General features: G+C 44.7%; 1 protein-coding gene across 1 annotated transcript; it reads right to left on the bottom strand.

Annotated features, from left to right (window-relative positions):
- Positions 1–1045: 1045 nt before the first annotated feature.
- Positions 1046–26148, bottom strand: tgfb5 (transforming growth factor, beta 5). The gene is made up of 7 exons (XM_064955112.1): positions 24389–26148; positions 23131–23294; positions 21645–21777; positions 21331–21441; positions 20904–21081; positions 20467–20620; positions 1046–1530 (listed from the first exon to the last, which is right to left on the bottom strand). The coding sequence occupies exons 1-7, from the start codon at positions 24780–24782 to the stop codon at positions 1372–1374; spliced, it is 1293 nt and encodes a 430-aa protein (XP_064811184.1). The 5' UTR covers positions 24783–26148; the 3' UTR covers positions 1046–1371.
- Positions 26149–26872: the final 724 nt, after the last annotated feature.

The following is a 26872-nucleotide window of genomic DNA, read 5'->3' as shown; positions in this document are numbered from 1 at the left end:
CCAGAGAGGCTCACAGGGAAGGGGGGAGGAGGAGAGGGTTAATGGGGGTACAGTCTGGTTACTATGTCCGACTCTAGTCACTATCTATTTTTCATCACCTTTCTGTGTTTGGCGCATAAAGCAGACCGACTCGGCAGGCGAACAGACCCCACTCTGTTTCTCTCTAGGTTCAGTGTCAACCACAGCAGTACACAGAGCCTAGAGATAAACATACAGAACACTGCAGTCTCTCTCTCAAACCACTGAAATACCAGAAGGCCTAAATATAATTTGAGTTCCAGGGTGGATGTATTTTGAGTTTTAATGCATCTTATCAAAAGTGGTTAACGTGGCCAAAATTTGATTTGTGTGACTGGATCAATGTTATCAATATGACCTTAACATTTTATACAAACAGCAATCAAGTAAGAAGTAAATGACAAATAAATAAAAAGTGTGGTTACAGCTGTGCAAAGCCCTACCATGCCAGACCTAATAGTTACAAATTTGCTAAGGCTACAAAATGGCTACCACCATCCAATGTGGATGTGTTCCAAATTGGGCCTATCAGCCCATGTCTCTCCTTTGAAAACCTCCTTTCTGTTTCATTCCTCCTCTCCTCTCACCACAAACCCTGAACGGGTTTAAATCTGGCATTCCGTGAGTGGTCGCTCTGGAAATCTTTTACATCCTGTTTACGCCAGCAGATTTCAGCCCTTACCGCAGAGAGCTGGCTAGAGGCCTCTACTGCCTGGACACACAACCTCTCTATCCTTTATTTTGCTTTCCGTCTCATATTTCTTGCTCTTTCTGTCCTCTCCTCACTCCCCTCTCTCTCGCGCTGTCATTTTCTCTTCTCTCTCTCAGCCTCTTTCTCTTCTATCCTCTCTCAGCCTCTTTCTCTCTCCATCTCCTTCGCTCCCTCTTTCAGCCAAAGGAAAACTAGCTCACATCAACAGTTCACATCAAAATCGTCTCCCTTTAGGAAATGCACACAGATCTCTGCCTAAAGCTACTTGGTGGAGTTCACATAATCTTATGCAACAAAGCACACATTGTATTTCCAACCAAAACACTTTAATATCAGATTTTGAAAATGTGAAATAAAGTTTAATAAAGCTATTTCAATTAATAAGATATTTACAGTATTTTTGACCTTATGAAAGTGGGGAAAAGACCAACAGTTGAAGACAATTTCTCAGTTTCATACTTGTGAGATTTGGAAAAAAAAAACAGCCTGTGCCAGACTCCGACTGTGTAAGTGAAATGAAGGGTTGAATATATAGACAGAGAGGGTCAGTCTGTCCTTTTTGCTTGAGGAGCACAAGTAGTCGTTGTTTTGTCCAGCTCTTTTCCTCCTCCTTCCCCCTCTCCCGCCGCTGGGCCCCTGCGTCAGCGGCACTTGCAGGACCTGACCACCATGTTGGAGAGCTGCTCTACCTTGGGCGTTCGGCCCATGAAGTACACGATGGTCAGAGGCTCCAGGTCCTGAGGTACACAGCACGGAGATGCCGACGCCTCAGGGTTCAGCTTGTTATACAGTGGCAGGATCTGTGTGTGTGAGAGAGATAGAGAACATGAAATATCATAAAAACACTACTTAAAGAGAGAGTTCAACCAAATTACAAAATGACACATTGGTGTCCTTACCTTGAACAGGTATGAAAGTGATCCATGCTTTGGTTTAGTTTCCCTGGCACTGTTTCCTTCCCTGGCACATATCCCATTCAAGTCATGGGACCGATATTAGAATTTTTTGCACGTCATATCCAAACCATCCGAAAGTATCTAAAATTGACTGACTGTGAAGCTCAACAAAGTCACTTATAGATGATTTGAACGTTATGAGTGAAAAATGTTAACGGTTGCGTGACTTGAACGGGATTTGTGCCACAAATGCTAAAACGTTAGCATGTGGAAACAGTAGCAGGAAAACTAAACCAAAGCATTGATTGCTTTCATAACTTGTCCATATTTGTATTTGGTATTTGTATTTATTATGGATCCCCATTAGTTACTGCCAAGGCAGCAGCTCCTCTTCCTGGGGTTTATTATGGATCCCCATTAGTTACTGCCAAGGCAGCAGCTCCTCTTCCTGGGGTTTATTATGGATCCCCATTAGCTACTGCCAAGGCAGCAGCTCCACTTCCTGGGGTTTATTATGGATCCCGATTAGCTGTTGCCATGGCAGCAGCACTGTTCCTGGGGTCCAAACACATTAAGACCCTTATATTACACATAAAACAAAGGCTAAACAATACATCATATAACTCTGTCACACCACCAAATATCCACGACTGCTTACAGGGAAGAAAACGAATTAGTCATTTTGTCAATTTGGGCGTACTAACCCTTTAAGTACTTCCATCTAACCTTACTACTGTGTTGAACAATATGGTTCTATAGGAGCACTGGGATGTGTAACCAATGGACTGTGCAGGGTGCTGAGATGACAGGACATTTCAGCTACTTGTATAGCCATGCTGTAAAAGTGAGTGTATGGTAATAAAGCCATAAGACCTGACTGTGACTGAGGTGATAGAACATTTATGCCACTGTAGTGGTTGGGGGTTAACTAACCATGTTGTTGTGGTTGGGGGTTAACTAACCATGTTGTAGTGGTTGGGGGTTAACTAACCATGTTGTAGTGGTTGGGGGTTAACTAACCATGTTGTAGTGGTTGGGGGTTAACTAACCATGTTGTAGTGGTTGGGGGTTAACTAACCATGTTGTAGTGGTTGGGGGTTAACTAACCATGTTGTAGTGGTTGGGGGTTAACTAACCATGTTGTAGTGGTTGGGGGTTAACTAACCATGTTGTAGTGGTTGGGGGTTAACTAACCATGTTGTTGTGGTTGGGGGTTAACTAACCATGTTGTTGTGGTTGGGGGTTAACTAACCATGTTGTAGTGGCTGGGGGTTAACTAACCATGTTGTAGTGGCTGGGGGTTAACTAACCATGTTGTAGTGGCTGGGGTTAACTAACCATGTTGTAGTGGCTGGGGGTTAACTAACCATGTTGTAGTGGTTGGGGGTTAACTAACCATGTTGTAGTGGTTGGGGGTTAACTAACCATGTTGTAGTGGTTGGGGGTTAACTAACCATGTTGTAGTGGTTGGGGGTTAACTAACCATGTTGTTGTGGTTGGGGGTTAACTAACCATGTTGTAGTGGTTGGGGGTTAACTAACCATGTTGTAGTGGTTGGGGGTTAACTAACCATGTTGTAGTGGTTGGGGGTTAACTAACCATGTTGTAGTGGTTGGGGGTTAACTAACCATGTTGTAGTGGTTGGGGGTTAACTAACCATGTTGTTGTGGTTGGGGGTTAACTAACCATGTTGTTGTGGTTGGGGGTTAACTAACCATGTTGTAGTGGCTGGGGGTTAACTAACCATGTTGTAGTGGCTGGGGGTTAACTAACCATGTTGTAGTGGCTGGGGGTTAACTAACCATGTTGTAGTGGCTGGGGGTTAACTAACCATGTTGTAGTGGTTGGGGGTTAACTAACCATGTTGTAGTGGTTGGGGGTTAACTAACCATGTTGTAGTGGTTGGGGGTTAACTAACCATGTTGTAGTGGTTGGGGTTAACTAACCATGTTGTAGTGGTTGGGGGTTAACTAACCATGTTGTAGTGGTTGGGGGTTAACTAACCATGTTGTAGTGGTTGGGGGTTAACTAACCATGTTGTAGTGGTTGGGGGTTAACTAACCATGTTGTAGTGGTTGGGGGTTAACTAACCATGTTGTTGTGGTTGGGGGTTAACTAACCATGTTGTTGTGGTTGGGGGTTAACTAACCATGTTGTAGTGGCTGGGGGTTAACTAACCATGTTGTAGTGGCTGGGGGTTAACTAACCATGTTGTAGTGGCTGGGGGTTAACTAACCATGTTGTAGTGGTTGGGGTTAACTAACCATGTTGTAGTGGTTGGGGGTTAACTAACCATGTTGTAGTGGTTGGGGGTTAACTAACCATGTTGTAGTGGTTGGGGGTTAACTAACCATGTTGTAGTGGTTGGGGGTTAACTAACCATGTTGTAGTGGTTGGGGGTTAACTAACCATGTTGTAGTGGTTGGGGGTTAACTAACCATGTTGTAGTGGTTGGGGGTTAACTAACCATGTTGTAGTGGTTGGGGGTTAACTAACCATGTTGTTGTGGTTGGGGTTAACTAACCATGTTGTAGTGGTTGGGGGTTAACTAACCATGTTGTAGTGGTTGGGGGTTAACTAACCATGTTGTAGTGGTTGGGGGTTAACTAACCATGTTGTAGTGGTTGGGGGTTAACTAACCATGTTGTTGTGGTTGGGGGTTAACTAACCATGTTGTTGTGGTTGGGGGTTAACTAACCATGTTGTAGTGGCTGGGGGTTAACTAACCATGTTGTAGTGGTTGGGGGTTAACTAACCATGTTGTAGTGGTTGGGGGTTAACTAACCATGTTGTAGTGGTTGGGGGTTAACCAACCATGTTGTAGTGGTTGGGGGTTAACTAACCATGTTGTAGTGGTTGGGGTTAACTAACCATGTTGTAGTGGTTGGGGGTTAACTAACCATGTTGTAGTGGTTGGGGTTAACTAACCATGTTGTAGTGGTTGGGGGTTAACTAACCATGTTGTAGTGGTTGGGGGTTAACTAACCATGTTGTAGTGGTTGGGGGTTAACTAACCATGTTGTAGTGGTTGGGGGTTAACTAACCATGTTGTAGTGGTTGGGGGTTAACTAACCATGTTGTAGTGGTTGGGGGTTAACCAACCATGTTGTAGTGGTTGGGGGTTAACCAACCATGTTGTAGTGGTTGGGGGTTAACCAACCATGTTGTAGTGGTTGGTTAACTAACCATGGGTTAACCAACCATGTTGTAGTGGTTGGGGGTTAACTAACCATGTTGTAGTGGCTGGGGGTTAACTAACCATGTTGTAGTGGTTGGGGGTTAACCAACCATGTTGTAGTGGTTGGGGGTTAACCAACCATGTTGTAGTGGTTGGGGGTTAACCAACCATGTTGTAGTGGTTGGGGGTTAACTAACCATGTTGTAGTGGTTGGGGGTTAACTAACCATGTTGTAGTGGTTGGGGGTTAACTAACCATGTTGTAGTGGTTGGGGTTAACTAACCATGTTGTAGTGGTTGGGGGTTAACTAACCATGTTGTAGTGGTTGGGGTTAACCAACCATGTTGTAGTGGTTGGGGGTTAACCAACCATGTTGTAGTGGTTGGGGGTTAACTAACCATGTTGTAGTGGTTGGGGGTTAACTAACCATGTTGTAGTGGTTGGGGGTTAACTAACCATGTTGTTGTGGTTGGGGGTTAACTAACCATGTTGTTGTGGTTGGGGGTTAACTAACCATGTTGTAGTGGTTGGGGGTTAACTAACCATGTTGTAGTGGTTGGGGTTAACTAACCATGTTGTAGTGGTTGGGGGTTAACTAACCATGTTGTTGTGGTTGGGGGTTAACCAACCATGTTGTAGTGGTTGGGGGTTAACCAACCATGTTGTAGTGGTTGGGGGTTAACTAACCATGTTGTAGTGGTTGGGGGTTAACTAACCATGTTGTAGTGGTTGGGGGTTAACTAACCATGTTGTAGTGGCTGGGGTTAACTAACCATGTTGTAGTGGTTGGGGGTTAACTAACCATGTTGTAGTGGTTGGGGGTTAACTAACCATGTTGTAGTGGCTGGGGTTAACTAACCATGTTGTAGTGGTTGGGGGTTAACCAACCATGTTGTAGTGGTTGGGGGTTAACCAACCATGTTGTAGTGGTTGGGGGTTAACCAACCATGTTGTAGTGGTTGGGGTTAACTAACCATGTTGTAGTGGCTGGGGGTTAACTAACCATGTTGTAGTGGTTGGGGGTTAACCAACCATGTTGTAGTGGTTGGGGGTTAACCAACCATGTTGTAGTGGTTGGGGGTTAACCAACCATGTTGTAGTGGTTGGGGGTTAACTAACCATGTTGTAGTGGTTGGGGGTTAACTAACCATGTTGTAGTGGTTGGGGGTTAACTAACCATGTTGTAGTGGTTGGGGGTTAACTAACCATGTTGTAGTGGTTGGGGTTAACCAACCATGTTGTAGTGGTTGGGGGTTAACCAACCATGTTGTAGTGGTTGGGGGTTAACTAACCATGTTGTAGTGGTTGGGGGTTAACTAACCATGTTGTAGTGGTTGGGGGTTAACTAACCATGTTGTAGTGGTTGGGGTTAACTAACCATGTTGTAGTGGTTGGGGGTTAACTAACCATGTTGTAGTGGTTGGGGTTAACTAACCATGTTGTAGTGGTTGGGGGTTAACTAACCATGTTGTAGTGGTTGGGGGTTAACTAACCATGTTGTAGTGGTTGGGGGTTAACTAACCATGTTGTAGTGGTTGGGGGTTAACTAACCATGTTGTAGTGGTTGGGGGTTAACTAACCATGTTGTAGTGGTTGGGGGTTAACTAACCATGTTGTAGTGGTTGGGGGTTAACTAACCATGTTGTAGTGGTTGGGGGTTAACTAACCATGTTGTAGTGGTTGGGGGTTAACTAACCATGTTGTAGTGGCTGGGGTTAACTAACCATGTTGTAGTGGTTGGGGGTTAACCAACCATGTTGTAGTGGTTGGGGGTTAACCAACCATGTTGTAGTGGTTGGGGGTTAACCAACCATGTTGTAGTGGTTGGGGTTAACTAACCATGTTGTAGTGGCTGGGGGTTAACTAACCATGTTGTAGTGGTTGGGGGTTAACCAACCATGTTGTAGTGGTTGGGGTTAACCAACCATGTTGTAGTGGTTGGGGGTTAACCAACCATGTTGTAGTGGTTGGGGTTAACTAACCATGTTGTAGTGGTTGGGGTTAACTAACCATGTTGTAGTGGTTGGGGGTTAACTAACCATGTTGTAGTGGTTGGGGGTTAACTAACCATGTTGTAGTGGTTGGGGGTTAACTAACCATGTTGTAGTGGTTGGGGGTTAACCAACCATGTTGTAGTGGTTGGGGGTTAACCAACCATGTTGTAGTGGTTGGGGGTTAACCAACCATGTTGTAGTGGTTGGGGGTTAACTAACCATGTTGTAGTGGTTGGGGGTTAACTAACCATGTTGTAGTGGTTGGGGGTTAACTAACCATGTTGTAGTGGTTGGGGTTAACTAACCATGTTGTAGTGGTTGGGGGTTAACTAACCATGTTGTAGTGGTTGGGGGTTAACTAACCATGTTGTAGTGGTTGGGGGTTAACTAACCATGTTGTAGTGGTTGGGGGTTAACTAACCATGTTGTAGTGGTTAGTGGTTGGGGGTTAACTAACCATGTTGTAGTGGTTGGGGGTTAACTAACCATGTTGTAGTGGTTGGGGGTTAACTAACCATGTTGTTGTGGTTGGGGGTTAACTAACCATGTTGTTGTGGTTGGGGGTTAACTAACCATGTTGTAGTGGCTGGGGGTTAACTAACCATGTTGTAGTGGCTGGGGGTTAACTAACCATGTTGTAGTGGCTGGGGTTAACTAACCATGTTGTAGTGGCTGGGGGTTAACTAACCATGTTGTAGTGGTTGGGGGTTAACTAACCATGTTGTAGTGGTTGGGGGTTAACTAACCATGTTGTAGTGGTTGGGGGTTAACTAACCATGTTGTAGTGGTTGGGGGTTAACTAACCATGTTGTTGTGGTTGGGGTTAACTAACCATGTTGTAGTGGTTGGGGGTTAACTAACCATGTTGTAGTGGTTGGGGTTAACTAACCATGTTGTAGTGGTTGGGGGTTAACTAACCATGTTGTAGTGGTTGGGGGTTAACTAACCATGTTGTAGTGGTTGGGGGTTAACTAACCATGTTGTTGTGGTTGGGGGTTAACTAACCATGTTGTTGTGGTTGGGGGTTAACTAACCATGTTGTAGTGGCTGGGGGTTAACTAACCATGTTGTAGTGGCTGGGGTTAACTAACCATGTTGTAGTGGCTGGGGGTTAACTAACCATGTTGTAGTGGCTGGGGGTTAACTAACCATGTTGTAGTGGTTGGGGGTTAACTAACCATGTTGTAGTGGTTGGGGGTTAACTAACCATGTTGTAGTGGTTGGGGGTTAACTAACCATGTTGTAGTGGTTGGGGGTTAACTAACCATGTTGTAGTGGTTGGGGGTTAACTAACCATGTTGTAGTGGTTGGGGGTTAACTAACCATGTTGTAGTGGTTGGGGGTTAACTAACCATGTTGTAGTGGTTGGGGGTTAACTAACCATGTTGTAGTGGTTGGGGGTTAACTAACCATGTTGTTGTGGTTGGGGGTTAACTAACCATGTTGTTGTGGTTGGGGGTTAACTAACCATGTTGTAGTGGCTGGGGGTTAACTAACCATGTTGTAGTGGCTGGGGGTTAACTAACCATGTTGTAGTGGCTGGGGGTTAACTAACCATGTTGTAGTGGTTGGGGGTTAACTAACCATGTTGTAGTGGTTGGGGGTTAACTAACCATGTTGTAGTGGTTGGGGGTTAACTAACCATGTTGTAGTGGTTGGGGGTTAACTAACCATGTTGTAGTGGTTGGGGTTAACTAACCATGTTGTAGTGGTTGGGGGTTAACTAACCATGTTGTAGTGGTTGGGGGTTAACTAACCATGTTGTTGTGGTTGGGGGTTAACTAACCATGTTGTAGTGGTTGGGGGTTAACTAACCATGTTGTTGTGGTTGGGGGTTAACTAACCATGTTGTAGTGGTTGGGGGTTAACTAACCATGTTGTAGTGGTTGGGGGTTAACTAACCATGTTGTAGTGGTTGGGGGTTAACTAACCATGTTGTAGTGGTTGGGGGTTAACTAACCATGTTGTTGTGGTTGGGGGTTAACTAACCATGTTGTTGTGGTTGGGGTTAACTAACCATGTTGTAGTGGCTGGGGGTTAACTAACCATGTTGTAGTGGTTGGGGGTTAACTAACCATGTTGTAGTGGTTGGGGGTTAACTAACCATGTTGTAGTGGTTGGGGGTTAACCAACCATGTTGTAGTGGTTGGGGGTTAACTAACCATGTTGTAGTGGTTGGGGGTTAACTAACCATGTTGTAGTGGTTGGGGTTAACTAACCATGTTGTAGTGGTTGGGGGTTAACTAACCATGTTGTAGTGGTTGGGGGTTAACTAACCATGTTGTAGTGGTTGGGGGTTAACTAACCATGTTGTAGTGGTTGGGGGTTAACTAACCATGTTGTAGTGGTTGGGGTTAACTAACCATGTTGTAGTGGTTGGGGGTTAACTAACCATGTTGTAGTGGTTGGGGGTTAACCAACCATGTTGTAGTGGTTGGGGTTAACCAACCATGTTGTAGTGGTTGGGGGTTAACCAACCATGTTGTAGTGGTTGGGGGTTAACTAACCATGTTGTAGTGGCTGGGGTTAACTAACCATGTTGTAGTGGTTGGGGGTTAACCAACCATGTTGTAGTGGTTGGGGGTTAACCAACCATGTTGTAGTGGTTGGGGGTTAACCAACCATGTTGTAGTGGTTGGGGTTAACTAACCATGTTGTAGTGGTTGGGGGTTAACTAACCATGTTGTAGTGGTTGGGGGTTAACTAACAATGTTGTAGTGGTTGGGGGTTAACTAACCATGTTGTAGTGGTTGGGGGTTAACTAACCATGTTGTAGTGGTTGGGGGTTAACCAACCATGTTGTAGTGGTTGGGGGTTAACCAACCATGTTGTAGTGGTTGGGGGTTAACTAACCATGTTGTAGTGGTTGGGGGTTAACTAACCATGTTGTAGTGGTTGGGGGTTAACTAACCATGTTGTTGTGGTTGGGGGTTAACTAACCATGTTGTTGTGGTTGGGGGTTAACTAACCATGTTGTAGTGGTTGGGGGTTAACTAACCATGTTGTAGTGGTTGGGGGTTAACTAACCATGTTGTAGTGGTTGGGGGTTAACTAACCATGTTGTTGTGGTTGGGGGTTAACCAACCATGTTGTAGTGGTTGGGGGTTAACCAACCATGTTGTAGTGGTTGGGGGTTAACTAACCATGTTGTAGTGGTTGGGGGTTAACTAACCATGTTGTAGTGGTTGGGGGTTAACTAACCATGTTGTAGTGGCTGGGGGTTAACTAACCATGTTGTAGTGGTTGGGGGTTAACTAACCATGTTGTAGTGGTTGGGGGTTAACTAACCATGTTGTAGTGGCTGGGGGTTAACTAACCATGTTGTAGTGGTTGGGGGTTAACCAACCATGTTGTAGTGGTTGGGGGTTAACCAACCATGTTGTAGTGGTTGGGGGTTAACCAACCATGTTGTAGTGGTTGGGGTTAACTAACCATGTTGTAGTGGCTGGGGGTTAACTAACCATGTTGTAGTGGTTGGGGGTTAACCAACCATGTTGTAGTGGTTGGGGGTTAACCAACCATGTTGTAGTGGTTGGGGGTTAACCAACCATGTTGTAGTGGTTGGGGGTTAACTAACCATGTTGTAGTGGTTGGGGGTTAACTAACCATGTTGTAGTGGTTGGGGGTTAACTAACCATGTTGTAGTGGTTGGGGGTTAACTAACCATGTTGTAGTGGTTGGGGGTTAACCAACCATGTTGTAGTGGTTGGGGGTTAACCAACCATGTTGTAGTGGTTGGGGGTTAACTAACCATGTTGTAGTGGTTGGGGGTTAACTAACCATGTTGTAGTGGTTGGGGGTTAACTAACCATGTTGTTGTGGTTGGGGGTTAACTAACCATGTTGTAGTGGCTGGGGGTTAACTAACCATGTTGTAGTGGCTGGGGGTTAACTAACCATGTTGTAGTGGCTGAGGGTTAACTAACCATGTTGTAGTGGTTGGGGGTTAACTAACCATGTTGTAGTGGTTGGGGGTTAACTAACCATGTTGTAGTGGTTGGGGGTTAACTAACCATGTTGTAGTGGTTGGGGGTTAACTAACCATGTTGTAGTGGTTGGGGGTTAACTAACCATGTTGTAGTGGTTGGGGGTTAACTAACCATGTTGTAGTGGTTGGGGGTTAACTAACCATGTTGTAGTGGTTGGGGGTTAACTAACCATGTTGTAGTGGTTGGGGTTAACTAACCATGTTGTAGTGGTTGGGGGTTAACTAACCATGTTGTAGTGGTTGGGGTTAACTAACCATGTTGTAGTGGTTGGGGGTTAACTAACCATGTTGTAGTGGTTGGGGGTTAACTAACCATGTTGTAGTGGTTGGGGGTTAACTAACCATGTTGTTGTGGTTGGGGGTTAACTAACCATGTTGTTGTGGTTGGGGGTTAACTAACCATGTTGTAGTGGCTGGGGGTTAACTAACCATGTTGTAGTGGCTGGGGTTAACTAACCATGTTGTAGTGGCTGGGGGTTAACTAACCATGTTGTAGTGGCTGGGGGTTAACTAACCATGTTGTAGTGGTTGGGGGTTAACTAACCATGTTGTAGTGGTTGGGGGTTAACTAACCATGTTGTAGTGGTTGGGGGTTAACTAACCATGTTGTAGTGGTTGGGGGTTAACTAACCATGTTGTTGTGGTTGGGGGTTAACTAACCATGTTGTAGTGGTTGGGGGTTAACTAACCATGTTGTAGTGGTTGGGGGTTAACTAACCATGTTGTAGTGGTTGGGGGTTAACTAACCATGTTGTAGTGGTTGGGGGTTAACTAACCATGTTGTAGTGGTTGGGGGTTAACTAACCATGTTGTTGTGGTTGGGGGTTAACTAACCATGTTGTTGTGGTTGGGGGTTAACTAACCATGTTGTAGTGGCTGGGGTTAACTAACCATGTTGTAGTGGCTGGGGGTTAACTAACCATGTAGTAGTGGCTGGGGGTTAACTAACCATGTTGTAGTGGTTGGGGGTTAACTAACCATGTTGTAGTGGTTGGGGGTTAACTAACCATGTTGTAGTGGTTGGGGGTTAACTAACCATGTTGTTGTGGTTGGGGGTTAACTAACCATGTTGTAGTGGTTGGGGGTTAACTAACCATGTTGTAGTGGTTGGGGGTTAACTAACCATGTTGTAGTGGTTGGGGGTTAACTAACCATGTTGTAGTGGTTGGGGGTTAACTAACCATGTTGTAGTGGTTGGGGGTTAACTAACCATGTTGTAGTGGTTGGGGGTTAACTAACCATGTTGTAGTGGTTGGGGGTTAACTAACCATGTTGTTGTGGTTGGGGGTTAACTAACCATGTTGTTGTGGTTGGGGGTTAACTAACCATGTTGTAGTGGTTGGGGGTTAACTAACCATGTTGTAGTGGTTGGGGGTTAACTAACCATGTTGTAGTGGTTGGGGGTTAACTAACCATGTTGTTGTGGTTGGGGGTTAACCAACCATGTTGTAGTGGTTGGGGGTTAACTAACCATGTTGTAGTGGTTGGGGGTTAACTAACCATGTTGTAGTGGTTGGGGGTTAACTAACCATGTTGTAGTGGTTGGGGGTTAACTAACCATGTTGTAGTGGTTGGGGGTTAACTAACCATGTTGTAGTGGTTGGGGGTTAACTAACCATGTTGTTGTGGTTGGGGGTTAACTAACCATGTTGTTGTGGTTGGGGGTTAACTAACCATGTTGTAGTGGTTGGGGGTTAACTAACCATGTTGTAGTGGTTGGGGGTTAACTAACCATGTTGTAGTGGTTGGGGGTTAACTAACCATGTTGTAGTGGCTGGGGGTTAACTAACCATGTTGTAGTGGTTGGGGGTTAACTAACCATGTTGTAGTGGTTGGGGGTTAACTAACCATGTTGTTGTGGTTGGGGGTTAACTAACCATGTTGTTGTGGTTGGGGGTTAACTAACCATGTTGTAGTGGTTGGGGGTTAACTAACCATGTTGTAGTGGTTGGGGGTTAACTAACCATGTTGTAGTGGTTGGGGATTAACTAACCATGTTGTAGTGGTTGGGGGTTAACCAACCATGTTGTTGTGGTTGGGGGTTAACCAACCATGTTGTAGTGGTTGGGGGTTAACTAACCATGTTGTAGTGGTTGGGGGTTAACTAACCATGTTGTAGTGGTTGGGGGTTAACTAACCATGTTGTAGTGGTTGGGGGTTAACTAACCATGTTGTAGTGGTTGGGGGTTAACTAACCATGTTGTAGTGGTTGGGGGTTAACTAACCATGTTGTAGTGGTTGGGGGTTAACTAACCATGTTGTAGTGGTTGGGGGTTAACTAACCATGTTGTAGTGGTTGGGGGTTAACTAACCATGTTGTTGTGGTTGGGGGTTAACTAACCATGTTGTTGTGGTTGGGGGTTAACTAACCATGTTGTAGTGGCTGGGGGTTAACTAACCATGTTGTAGTGGTTGGGGGTTAACTAACCATGTTGTAGTGGTTGGGGGTTAACTAACCATGTTGTAGTGGTTGGGGGTTAACTAACCATGTTGTAGTGGTTGGGGGTTAACTAACCATGTTGTAGTGGTTGGGGGTTAACTAACCATGTTGTAGTGGTTGGGGGTTAACTAACCATGTTGTTGTGGTTGGGGGTTAACTAACCATGTTGTTGTGGTTGGGGGTTAACTAACCATGTTGTTGTGGTTGGGGGTTAACTAACAATGTTGTTGTGGTTGGGGGTTAACTAACCATGTTGTTGTGGTTGGGGGTTAACTAACCATGTTGTTGTGGTTGGGGGTTAACCAACCATGTTGTTGTGGTTGGGGGTTAACTAACCATGTTGTTGTGGTTGGGGGTTAACTAACCATGTTTATATTTTATTTCACCTTTATTTAACCAGGTAGGCTAGTTGAGAACAAGTTCTCATTTACAACTGCGACCTGGCCAAGATAAAGCATAGCAGTGTGAACAGACAACACAGAGTTACACATGGAGTAAACAATTAACAAGTCAATAACACAGTAGAAAAAAAGGGGAGTCTATATACAATGTGTGCAAAAGGCATGAGGAGGTAGGCAAATAATTACAATATTGCAGATTAACACTGGATTGATAAATGATCATGTACAGGTAGAGATATTGGTGTGCAAAAGAGCAGAAAAGTAAATAAATAAAAACTGTGGGGATGAGGTAGGTAAAAATGGGTGGGCTATTTACCAATAGATTATGTACAGCTGCAGCGATCGGTTAGTTGCTCAGATAGCTGATGTTTGAAGTTGGTGAGGGAGATAAAGGTCTCCAACTTCAGCGATTTTTGCAGTTCGTTCCAGTCACAGGCAGCAGAGTACTGGAACGAAAGGCGGCCGAATGAGGTGTTGGCTTTAGGGATGATCAGTGAGATACACCTGCTGGAGCGCGTGCTACGGATGGGTGTTGCCATCGCGACCAGTGAACTGAGATAAGGCGGAGCATTACCTAGCATGGCCTTGTAGACGACCTGGAGCCAGTGGGTCTTGCGACGAATATGTAGCGAGGGCCAGCCGACTAGAGCATACAAGTCGCAGTGGTGGGTAGTATAAGGTGCTTTAGTGACAAAACGGATGGCACTGTGATAAACTGCATCCAGTTTGCTGAGAAGAGTGTTGGAAGCAATTTTGTAGATGACATCGCCGAAGTCGAGGATCGGTAGGATAGTCAGTTTTACTAGGGTAAGCTTGGCAGCGTGAGTGAAGGAGGCTTTGTTACGGAATAGAAAGCCGACTCTTGATTTGATTTTCGATTGGAGATGTTTGATATGGGTCTGGAAGGAGAGTTTGCAGTCTAGCCAGACACCTAGGTACTTATAGGTGTCCACATATTCAAGGTCGGAACCATCCAGTGTGGTGATGCTAGTCGGGCATGCGGGTGCAGGCAGCGATCGGTAGAAAAGCATGCATTTGGTTTTACTAGCGTTTAAGAGCAGTTGGAGGCCACGGAAGGAGTGTTGTATGGCATTGAAGCTCGTTTGGAGGTTAGATAGCACAGTGTCCAATGACGGGCCGAACGTATATAGAATGGTGTCGTCTGCGTAGAGGTGGATCAGGGAATCGCCCGCAGCAAGAGCAACATCATTGATATATACATGTTGTTGTGGTTGGGGGTTAACTAACCATGTTGTTGTGGTTGGGGGTTAACTAACCATGTTGTTGTGGTTGGGGGTTAACTAACCATGTTGTTGTGGTTGGGGGTTAACTAACCATGTTGTTGTGGTTGGGGGTTAACTAACCATGTTGTTGTGGTTGGGGGTTAACTAACCATGTTGTTGTGGTTGGGGGTTAACTAACCATGTTGTAGTGGTTGGGGGTTAACCATCCATGTTGTAGTGGTTGGGGGTTAACCATCCATGTTGTAGTGGTTGGGGGTTAAACAACCATATTATAGTGGTTGGGGGTTAACTAACCATGTTGTAGTGGTTGGGGGTTAACTAACCATGTTGTAGTGGTTGGGGGTTAACTAACCATGTTGTAGTGGTTGGGGGTTAACTAACCATGTTGTAGTGGTTGGGGGTTAACTAACCATGTTGTAGTGGTTGGGGGTTAACTAACCATGTTATAGTGGTTGGGGTTAACTAACCATGTTGTAGTGGTTGGGGGTTAACCAACCATGTTGTAGTGGTTGGGGGTTAACCATCCATGTTGTAGTGGTTGGGGGTTAAACAACCATGTTGTAGTGGTTGGGGTTAACCAACCATGTTGTAGTGGTTGGGGGTTAACTAACCATGTTGTAGTGGTTGGGGGTTAACTAACCATGTTGTAGTGGTTGGGGTTTAACTAACCATGTTGGAGTGGTTGGGGTTTAACTAACCATGTTGTAGTGGTTGGGGGTTAACCAACCATGTTGTAGTGGTTGGGGGTTAACCATCCATGTTGTAATGGTTGGGGGTTAAACAACCATGTTGTAGTGGTTGGGGTTAACTAACCATGTTGTAGTGGTTGGGGGTTAACTAACCATGTTGTAGTGGTTGGGGGTTAACTAACCATGTTGTAGTGGTTGGGGGTTAACTAACCATGTTGTAGTGGTTGGGGATTAACTTACCATGTTGTAGTGGTTGGGGGTTAACCAACCATGTTGTTGTGGTTGGGGGTTAACCAACCATGTTGTAGTGGTTGGGGGTTAACCAACCATGTTGTAGTGGTTGGGGGTTAACCAACCATGTTGTAGTGGTTGGGGGTTAACCATCCATGTTGTAGTGGTTGGGGGTTAACCAACCATGTTGTAGTGGTTGGTGGTTAACTAACCATGTTGTTGTGGTTGGGGGTTAACTAACCATGTTGTTGTGGTTGGGGGTTAACTAACCATGTTGTTGTGGTTGGGGGTTAAATAACAATGTTGTAGTAGTTGGGGGTTAATTAACCATGTTGTTGTGGTTGGGGGTTAACTAACCATGTTGTTGTGGTTGGGGGTTAACTAACCATGTTGTTGTGGTTGGGGGTTAACTAACCATGTTGTAGTGGTTGGGGGTTAACTAACCATGTTGTAGTGGTTGGGGGTTAACTAACCATGTTGTAGTGGTTGGGGGTTAACTAACCATGTTGTTGTGGTTGGGGTTAACCAACCATGTTGTAGTGGTTGGGGGTTAACTAACCATGTTGTAGTGGTTGGGGGTTAACTAACCATGTTGTAGTGGTTGGGGGTTAACTAACCATGTTGTAGTGGTTGGGGGTTAACTAACCATGTTGTAGTGGTTGGGGGTTAACTAACCATGTTGTAGTGGTTGGGGTTAACTAACCATGTTGTTGTGGTTGGGGGTTAACTAACCATGTTGTTGTGGTTGGGGGTTAACTAACCATGTTGTAGTGGTTGGGGGTTAACTAACCATGTTGTAGTGGTTGGGGGTTAACTAACCATGTTGTAGTGGTTGGGGGTTAACTAACCATGTTGTAGTGGCTGGGGGTTAACTAACCATGTTGTAGTGGTTGGGGTTAACTAACCATGTTGTAGTGGTTGGGGGTTAACTAACCATGTTGTTGTGGTTGGGGTTAACTAACCATGTTGTTGTGGTTGGGGGTTAACTAACCATGTTGTAGTGGTTGGGGGTTAACTAACCATGTTGTAGTGGTTGGGGGTTAACTAACCATGTTGTAGTGGTTGGGGATTAACTAACCATGTTGTAGTGGTTGGGGTTAACCAACCATGTTGTTGTGGTTGGGGGTTAACCAACCATGTTGTAGTGGTTGGGGGTTAACTAACCATGTTGTAGTGGTTGGGGGTTAACTAACCATGTTGTAGTGGTTGGGGGTTAACTAACCATGTTGTAGTGGTTGGGGGTTAACTAACCATGTTGTAGTGGTTGGGGGTTAACTAACCATGTTGTAGTGGTTGGGGGTTAACTAACCATGTTGTAGTGGTTGGGGGTTAACTAACCATGTTGTAGTGGTTGGGGGTTAACTAACCATGTTGTAGTGGTTGGGGGTTAACTAACCATGTTGTTGTGGTTGGGGGTTAACTAACCATGTTGTTGTGGTTGGGGGTTAACTAACCATGTTGTAGTGGCTGGGGTTAACTAACCATGTTGTAGTGGTTGGGGGTTAACTAACCATGTTGTAGTGGTTGGGGGTTAACTAACCATGTTGTAGTGGTTGGGGGTTAACTAACCATGTTGTAGTGGTTGGGGGTTAACTAACCATGTTGTAGTGGTTGGGGGTTAACTAACCATGTTGTAGTGGTTGGGGGTTAACTAACCATGTTGTTGTGGTTGGGGGTTAACTAACCATGTTGTTGTGGTTGGGGGTTAACTAACCATGTTGTTGTGGTTGGGGGTTAACTAACAATGTTGTTGTGGTTGGGGGTTAACTAACCATGTTGTTGTGGTTGGGGGTTAACTAACCATGTTGTTGTGGTTGGGGGTTAACCAACCATGTTGTTGTGGTTGGGGGTTAACTAACCATGTTGTTGTGGTTGGGGGTTAACTAACCATGTTTATATTTTATTTCACCTTTATTTAACCAGGTAGGCTAGTTGAGAACAAGTTCTCATTTACAACTGCGACCTGGCCAAGATAAAGCATAGCAGTGTGAACAGACAACACAGAGTTACACATGGAGTAAACAATTAACAAGTCAATAACACAGTAGAAAAAAAGGGGAGTCTATATACAATGTGTGCAAAAGGCATGAGGAGGTAGGCAAATAATTACAATATTGCAGATTAACACTGGATTGATAAATGATCATGTACAGGTAGAGATATTGGTGTGCAAAAGAGCAGAAAAGTAAATAAATAAAAACTGTGGGGATGAGGTAGGTAAAAATGGGTGGGCTATTTACCAATAGATTATGTACAGCTGCAGCGATCGGTTAGTTGCTCAGATAGCTGATGTTTGAAGTTGGTGAGGGAGATAAAGGTCTCCAACTTCAGCGATTTTGCAGTTCGTTCCAGTCACAGGCAGCAGAGTACTGGAACGAAAGGCGGCCGAATGAGGTGTTGGCTTTAGGGATGATCAGTGAGATACACCTGCTGGAGCGCGTGCTACGGATGGGTGTTGCCATCGCGACCAGTGAACTGAGATAAGGCGGAGCATTACCTAGCATGGCCTTGTAGACGACCTGGAGCCAGTGGGTCTTGCGACGAATATGTAGCGAGGGCCAGCCGACTAGAGCATACAAGTCGCAGTGGTGGGTAGTATAAGGTGCTTTAGTGACAAAACGGATGGCACTGTGATAAACTGCATCCAGTTTGCTGAGAAGAGTGTTGGAAGCAATTTTGTAGATGACATCGCCGAAGTCGAGGATCGGTAGGATAGTCAGTTTTACTAGGGTAAGCTTGGCAGCGTGAGTGAAGGAGGCTTTGTTACGGAATAGAAAGCCGACTCTTGATTTGATTTTCGATTGGAGATGTTTGATATGGGTCTGGAAGGAGAGTTTGCAGTCTAGCCAGACACCTAGGTACTTATAGGTGTCCACATATTCAAGGTCGGAACCATCCAGTGTGGTGATGCTAGTCGGGCATGCGGGTGCAGGCAGCGATCGGTAGAAAAGCATGCATTTGGTTTTACTAGCGTTTAAGAGCAGTTGGAGGCCACGGAAGGAGTGTTGTATGGCATTGAAGCTCGTTTGGAGGTTAGATAGCACAGTGTCCAATGACGGGCCGAACGTATATAGAATGGTGTCGTCTGCGTAGAGGTGGATCAGGGAATCGCCCGCAGCAAGAGCAACATCATTGATATATACATGTTGTTGTGGTTGGGGGTTAACTAACCATGTTGTTGTGGTTGGGGGTTAACTAACCATGTTGTTGTGGTTGGGGGTTAACTAACCATGTTGTTGTGGTTGGGGGTTAACTAACCATGTTGTTGTGGTTGGGGTTAACTAACCATGTTGTTGTGGTTGGGGGTTAACTAACCATGTTGTTGTGGTTGGGGGTTAACTAACCATGTTGTAGTGGTTGGGGGTTAACCATCCATGTTGTAGTGGTTGGGGGTTAACCATCCATGTTGTAGTGGTTGGGGGTTAAACAACCATATTATAGTGGTTGGGGGTTAACTAACCATGTTGTAGTGGTTGGGGGTTAACTAACCATGTTGTAGTGGTTGGGGGTTAACTAACCATGTTGTAGTGGTTGGGGGTTAACTAACCATGTTGTAGTGGTTGGGGGTTAACTAACCATGTTGTAGTGGTTGGGGGTTAACTAACCATGTTATAGTGGTTGGGGGTTAACTAACCATGTTGTAGTGGTTGGGGGTTAACCAACCATGTTGTAGTGGTTGGGGGTTAACCATCCATGTTGTAGTGGTTGGGGGTTAAACAACCATGTTGTAGTGGTTGGGGTTAACCAACCATGTTGTAGTGGTTGGGGGTTAACTAACCATGTTGTAGTGGTTGGGGGTTAACTAACCATGTTGTAGTGGTTGGGGTTTAACTAACCATGTTGGAGTGGTTGGGGTTTAACTAACCATGTTGTAGTGGTTGGGGGTTAACCAACCATGTTGTAGTGGTTGGGGGTTAACCATCCATGTTGTAATGGTTGGGGGTTAAACAACCATGTTGTAGTGGTTGGGGGTTAACTAACCATGTTGTAGTGGTTGGGGGTTAACTAACCATGTTGTAGTGGTTGGGGGTTAACTAACCATGTTGTAGTGGTTGGGGGTTAACTAACCATGTTGTAGTGGTTGGGGATTAACTTACCATGTTGTAGTGGTTGGGGGTTAACCAACCATGTTGTTGTGGTTGGGGGTTAACCAACCATGTTGTAGTGGTTGGGGGTTAACCAACCATGTTGTAGTGGTTGGGGGTTAACCAACCATGTTGTAGTGGTTGGGGTTAACCATCCATGTTGTAGTGGTTGGGGGTTAACCAACCATGTTGTAGTGGTTGGTGGTTAACTAACCATGTTGTTGTGGTTGGGGGTTAACTAACCATGTTGTTGTGGTTGGGGGTTAACTAACCATGTTGTTGTGGTTGGGGGTTAAATAACAATGTTGTAGTAGTTGGGGGTTAATTAACCATGTTGTTGTGGTTGGGGGTTAACTAACCATGTTGTTGTGGTTGGGGGTTAACTAACCATGTTGTTGTGGTTGGGGGTTAACTAACCATGTTGTTGTGGTTGGGGGTTAACTAACCATGTTGTAGTGGTTGGGGGTTAACTAACCATGTTGTTGTGGTTGGGGGTTAACTAACCATGTTGTAGTGGTTGGGGGTTAACTAACCATGTTGTAGCGGTTGGGGGTTAACTAACCATGTTGTAGCGGTTGGGGGTTAACTAACCATGTTGTAGTGGTTGTCAGCGCTCCAGAGGTATGGGCAGCTGCCAGAGCAGAAATTGGCCTTGTAGCCCTTCGGCTCGTGGATCCACTTCCAGTTCAGGTCCCGGCGGAAGTCGATGTAGAGAGATCGCAGACAGCAGCCCGCGCCTGAATTCCTACAACAGGTAGGAGAGATGGACAGAAAACACTCTTTCATTCTGATCCACACAGGATATATCCTACTTAATAAGTTTCAGGACTGCAAGCCTAGCAGACTCCCTATAAGCCTCCAATAGATTCATAACAACAATAAAACGATCATAAATAATGTGGCTATGAACAAATATGCAGTGATTCTGTATATCAAAGACCAAAATAAAGAGAGAGAATATACTTATCAGCGCTATGGTTGTAGATAACAACGTAGGTTTTTGGCTTCTGGATCAGTGTTTCCCCTACCTGGAGCAGGTGGTGGTGTCTGCAGCAGCTCTCCTCTTGCGGGTCTTTTTGCCCGGGTTGTCTACCCTGTCACTGGGCAGCAGGGTGAGGATGAGGTGGGGGGTCTTGGTACTAAACTCTACCTGGCCCTTAGCCCCCGGCTTCCGCACCTGCTGCTGAAGCAGCTCATCATCCAGACCTTGGGAAGAGGAGGAGGAAGAGAGGGGGAGGGAGAAGAAGTCGGGGGAGAGGAAAATGAGGGAGAGGGGTGAAGGAGGAGCGAGAGAAAGGGTTGGTGTGGAGTGATCTCATGGAGACATACTGTAATGGGAACATTTGTCAGCCAGAATGCTGTGTGTAAGTGAATTGAGAAGCTCAATCATAAAAAAAGAGCCATGTGTTACGTGTCTATGTTACTTAACATAAACAAGTTCTACAACAAGCAGACCTGCGAAGCGTGTCTCCAGCTCCTCACTCTTATTGAACACAATGCTGTTGGTGGAGGGAACGAAGGTACAGCATGGACAGTGAACACCCAGCTTCAAACCCAGGTTCCTCTCTGAAAGAGTGATATGGAGGATGAGAGGATAAAGTACAGGTAGAGAGATGGTGAGAGGAGAAAACAGATATATACCTCAATGTGTGTGCAATAACCACGAACTTAACAACATTCAAGGTGTCAAGTAACATTTTACGTGACACCTTGAATGTTGTTAAGTAGATAAAGGGGTTTAGAGCCATGTGATACGCTTGTCAACGTACCCTTATGAGCCAGCCAGTCCTTCACAGTGTCAGTGACATCCACAGAGAGCCACGCCCCCTTGGTCCGTGGGCGAACAGTTCTGGAATCGATGTATCTCTGCGAGGGGCCTGTTGGCTCTTCTGGCTTTATCACCTGACAGAGACATAGAGGGAGAAACAAAGCGAACCAGAGGATAGCGTGTAACCCTCTGTAGATGTGCTCTTGAACATCAGTCCACAGCTGGCACAAGGGAGCATTTACAATGAAAGTGACTCCAAAATGACTACATTATTTACCATTAATTTCTATTGGGCAGAAAATAATCTGAAGCACAACCAAACTGAACTGCAAATGTATCCAACACGTTTGTAGAGTCACAAACTAGGAATAAGGGATCAAATACTAAACTTTTGACTACTTTATTTATAAGAATTTGAGCGGTGTCAATGATTTCAACCCCTACCTTTCTGAGAGAAACAAATGATTACTTGTTAAACAAAATCTCTTTCTCTGAGTAATAGTATTATTATAAAATAATATAATTTCCCAAAACATTTTTGCATACAATATAGCTCTGTATTATTTATTTTATACAATCATTATTGCTCATTTTTATGAAGGGTGTCAATCATTTCAGACTCCACTGTATTGCAGTTGCGGTTCTATGATATTGTAACACCTGGAGTGGGTATATGATATTGTAACACCTGGAGTGGGTATATTATATTGTGACACCTGGAGTGGGTATATGATATTGTGACACCTGGAGTGGGTATATGGTATTGTGACACCTGGAGTGGGTATATTATATTGTGACACCTGGAGTGGGTATATGGTATTGTGACACCTGGAGTGGGTATATGGTATTGTGACACCTGGAGTGGGTATATGGTATCGTGACACCTGGAGTGGGTATATGGTATCGTGACACCTGGAGTGGGTATATGGTATCGTGACACCTGGAGTGGGTATATGGTATCGTGACACCTGGAGTGGGTATATGGTATCGTGACACCTGGAGTGGGTATATGGTATCGTGACACCTGGAGTGGGTATATGGTATCGTGACACCTGGAGTGGGTATATGGTATCGTGACACCTGGAGTGGGTATATGGTATCGTGACACCTGGAGTGGGTATATGGTATCGTGACACCTGGAGTGGGTATATGGTATCGTGACACCTGGAGTGGGTATATGGTATCGTGACACCTGGAGTGGGTATATGGTATCGTGACACCTGGAGTGGGTATATGGTATCGTGACACCTGGAGTGGGTATATGGTATCGTGACACCTGGAGTGGGTATATGGTATCGTGACACCTGGAGTGGGTATATGGTATCGTGACACCTGGAGTGGGTATATGGTATCGTGACACCTGGAGTGGGTATATGGTATCGTGACACCTGGAGTGGGTATATGGTATTGTGACACCTGGAGTGGGTATATGGTATTGTAATAGGTCTACCTGGTGCAGGTAAGTGATGGTGTAATGTTGTCAGTACCTGATAGATCTCTACTCTCTGCTCTGGGGTGCGGGCCTGGGGGTTGGGTGCTCTGTAGATTCTGAACTCAGCTTTGACCAGGGTGCTGGAGTTCCTGTCCACACCACTCACATCGAATCCCACCACTCTGTAATATGTGCTGGGGACTGGAGGGTTCACTGCATCTATGGGAGTGGTAAGAGATATAGGACTTATTAGAAATACTCATACCTGGACATCAATTCATTAATAAATATGCAATCTTCACCTCAACCTATATGCACAAATTACCTCGACTACCAGTACCCCCTGTGTTATCGCCTCGTTATTGTTACTTGTAATTATTTTTTTACTTTAGTTTATTTGGCTCAGTCGGTAGAGCATGGCGCTTGCAACGCCAAGCGTCGTGGGTTCGATTCCCGCTGGGACCACCCATATGTAAAAGTAGTGGCCCCAGCCGACTTGTAAGTCGCTTTGGACAAAAGCGTCTGCTAAATGGGATATATATATATATATTTGGTAAACTCTTCTTGAACTGCACTTTTGGTTAAGGGCTTGTAAGTAAGCATTTCACCGTAAAGTCTACACTTGTTGTATTCGGTGCATGTGACTAATAAAGTTTGATTTGAATCTACAGTATATGCTAAATATTGTATAGCCTATCCGAGCGTCTCACACACATATCCTAAATCATCGAGGTATCTGACAAATGGTTGACAACTTGGCAAGGGTGGTAGGAAGCGTTGAGTTGGGTACTTTCTAAACGTAATCGGTTACAGTTACAACCTGTCCAAAATTGTAATTAGCAACGTAATTTGTGGATTACCACTACCTCAGTAACACAATCGGATTACTTTGTTACTTTTGGATTACTTTCCCGTGAAGAGGCATTAGAAGAAGACACAAAGGATCCATCAGAAGCGTGTGGTGTGTCATCATGGTGGTCTCTGACCTGTGGTCAGACACTCAGATGGAACGCATTTTTTCAGTGCTGAATTGAATGTCATTGATAAAACAAAAATATGTCATCATATTTTTTTTCCCGCGAACATCCTTTCTGAATGTAAAAGTAAAAGTAATCCAATAAGTAATCACGTAGTTTTTCAAAAGTATCTGTAAAAAATATTTTTTTTTGTAATCAGATTGGTGGTTGGAAATCATTACGCATATGCGTTATAGTGCTGTCCAACGTTTTTATATATAAATCACTTACATAAAAAGGGACCACGATTGATTTGCGACATGTATTGAAAATATAATTGTGGAAAGCGCCACTCACTGATGTCTGTGCGCTGCGGAAGCATGTCTATGCGCTGAACCTCTTTTGCATAATAATCCTCCTCGCTGCTCTCCCGGTCGCACGCGGACTCGGCCTGGCGCGCACGCTCCTTCAGCAGCTCCCGAGTGCTGTTGTAGAGCAGCATCACCTCAGCGGGCACAGCCTCGGGCTGAGGGCTCGGTGCGGGGGGCTCCGGTGGGCTCCGGTAGCGGAGCTTGCTGAGGATCTGACCGCGAACGGCCTCGATGCGCTTGGACTTCTGATCATCCAGGCTGAATGACTGGCAGGTGGAGAGCCCCTCCGCGGACACCGCCAGCCGGAGCAGCAGCAAGGCGAGGTGGGTCAGCCACATAGTCCGGTGGTCAGATTGGTGAACGGACTCACTCGGCTCCATATGAAATCTTCAGGAATCTTTCAGTCTGTGTCTGTCCGGTGCAGTCCAATGCGCACTGAGGACCTGTGTGGAATCCAATGCGCACTGGCGAATGTTTTAGCAACTCCCAGTGTAAACTTTATTAACAGAGAATTTACGTTTGAAAAACTTCTAACACGTAAAAAACCCGAAAACAATCTGCCAAATAATAGTGAAAAAGAAATACAATTACAATTTAAGAGTGCTAAATGACAAACATGTAATGTAAATGTAAGAGTTCAGCCCATGTCTTACATTGCAAAGTTCTATCAAATCATTTGGAAAGTGTATGTTTGTTCACGTTCTTCTCTGACAGCCTCTAAGCAAATGAAAGAAAAAATCACTATTATTTGTAAAAAAAAATTATCGGAACTGAATGCTATAGATTCCTGCTATAAGGGTGACTTCACTGGTTAAATAAATTATAGTCATGGGCTCTGAATTTACAAACATTTTGAGAAAATGTTGAGATGTAACCAATCAGCATGGTTGGCTCGTCAAATTCTTTCACACTACATACAAGTTAGAATATGATTAAATCCTCCATGGAAGAAATATTTGTACTCCCGAAAAATAAAACTCGTCCAGAAAGGTTTAAATACATTATAGAGCTTAGGGTAAGCTTTGGTACAGTCCCATCCTTAGAAAATTAAGAAAAATCTAATCCTCTTGATTCTTCTGATGTGGATATCAGAGGGGGAAAAACGATCCACTACAGCAAAAAGGTCTGATGCCACTCTTTCATTTCTTGGCAAGAAAAAAAAATCACCCAGAGCTGTGGGACAGTAACTTCAGTGCGCAATGCAAGGTGTGTGTGAAAGAGAGAGACAGACAGACAAAGCAACAGACAGAACGAGAGACAGAGAGACACAGTGGGTGATGGGTATGTGTCATTGTAGGTATCTCCCTCTCATCAATTCAGAGTACACACACACACACACACAAAAATGGCAGATATATTTTTGGAAAATCTCCACACCACAAAAAGGGTTTGCACAGGCCTCCCTTCTATCCTCAGGTAAGTATCTTGTTGAAACATGTCAAAACCACCACTTGATAAGTAGCCAGGCCTAAAATCTGTCCATGATATGTCCATGTTACCCAGTCTCCATTGAAAAGCAAAAAAGTTATAGATGGAGTTTGCTATTTCCTTGGCTTGTCATATTTGACTGATCATGGTCTCATTCGTCTTCCCTCTAGTTATTTCCATAACTGTGACATGTCTCCTAAGTGTGTCCTACATAAATGTAGGCCACTTGTCCCATATCTAGTATTTATTTCAATCTTTTAATTTTCAGTTATAATAAATGAGTAGCCCAGTTATTCAGTCCCACCCTGTCTCTTTCTTTCTCTCTCTCTCCCCTCCTTCCCTCTCTCTTACTCTTCTTCCCAGTCTCATTGTTAATTACAGTTCAGAAGCCCGGGACTGTTAATCTGTCAAAGGAGGCTTTTATTGCAGCTCTCTCCCCATCCCATTATACTGTTATTATAGTTTCGGCTCCAAGGCTGTAATTGCAGTAAGTAGAAGGGATAGGTACTACAAAGAGAAAGAGAGTAAGAGACGCAAGCAGCCCAAAGGCTTGTGGCAGGCCTTTTCTCTCCTTGCAAGGTTTCTAAAAATGATAACATTGCAGGGGAAGTTTGGGAACAAACACATTCTTGTTTCAACATGCTGTGCCCCAGAGTCTCAGACGGTGCACCCCCATGGCTGCTGAGAGCAAATTTTGCCTACGTGGATCTAGGGATGTTTGGCAACAGCCAGTGTTACTGTCTGACCTGGGGTTAATGGATCAAAGGGGCCTAGTGGTTAGTTGTAGAATTGCAATGTGTGGGTATAAAAATACTTCCTCAAAAACAACTTATCCCTGGCTGGAGCTTTTTTGCTTTTCCTCAGTCCAAATATAGTCATGGCTCGCCACGTCATCTATTCCCTAGCAGTTCTCCTGCCTGCGACAACAAACTCAAGGATATGGTTCTCTCTCTCTCTCTCTCGCTTGCACACACAAACGCTGCTGTCCCATGTTATAGAGACATTGAACCACTGGTCACTACCGTTTCACCCTGTGTATTTA

Source organism: Oncorhynchus masou, chromosome 32 (assembly GCF_036934945.1).
Source record: "Oncorhynchus masou masou isolate Uvic2021 chromosome 32, UVic_Omas_1.1, whole genome shotgun sequence".
NCBI classification, from domain to species: Eukaryota; Metazoa; Chordata; class Actinopteri; order Salmoniformes; family Salmonidae; genus Oncorhynchus; species Oncorhynchus masou.
This window is presented reverse-complemented; position numbering and strand designations above follow the sequence as displayed.

What these genes read in the sequence shown, in the direction of transcription:
- tgfb5 (XM_064955112.1), bottom strand. Translation starts at nt 24,782, where the DNA reads ATGGAGCCGAGTGAGTCCGTTCACCAATCTGACCACCGGACTATGTGG. An exon ending in GGACTGGCTGGCTCATAAGG is followed by an intron (nt 21,442 to 21,644) that starts GTACGTTGACAA and finishes TCACTCTTTCAG; the next exon opens with AGAGGAACCTGGGTTTGAAG. An exon ending in CTGACAACCACTACAACATG is followed by an intron (nt 1,531 to 20,466) that starts GTTAGTTAACCC and finishes TCACACACACAG; the next exon opens with ATCCTGCCACTGTATAACAA.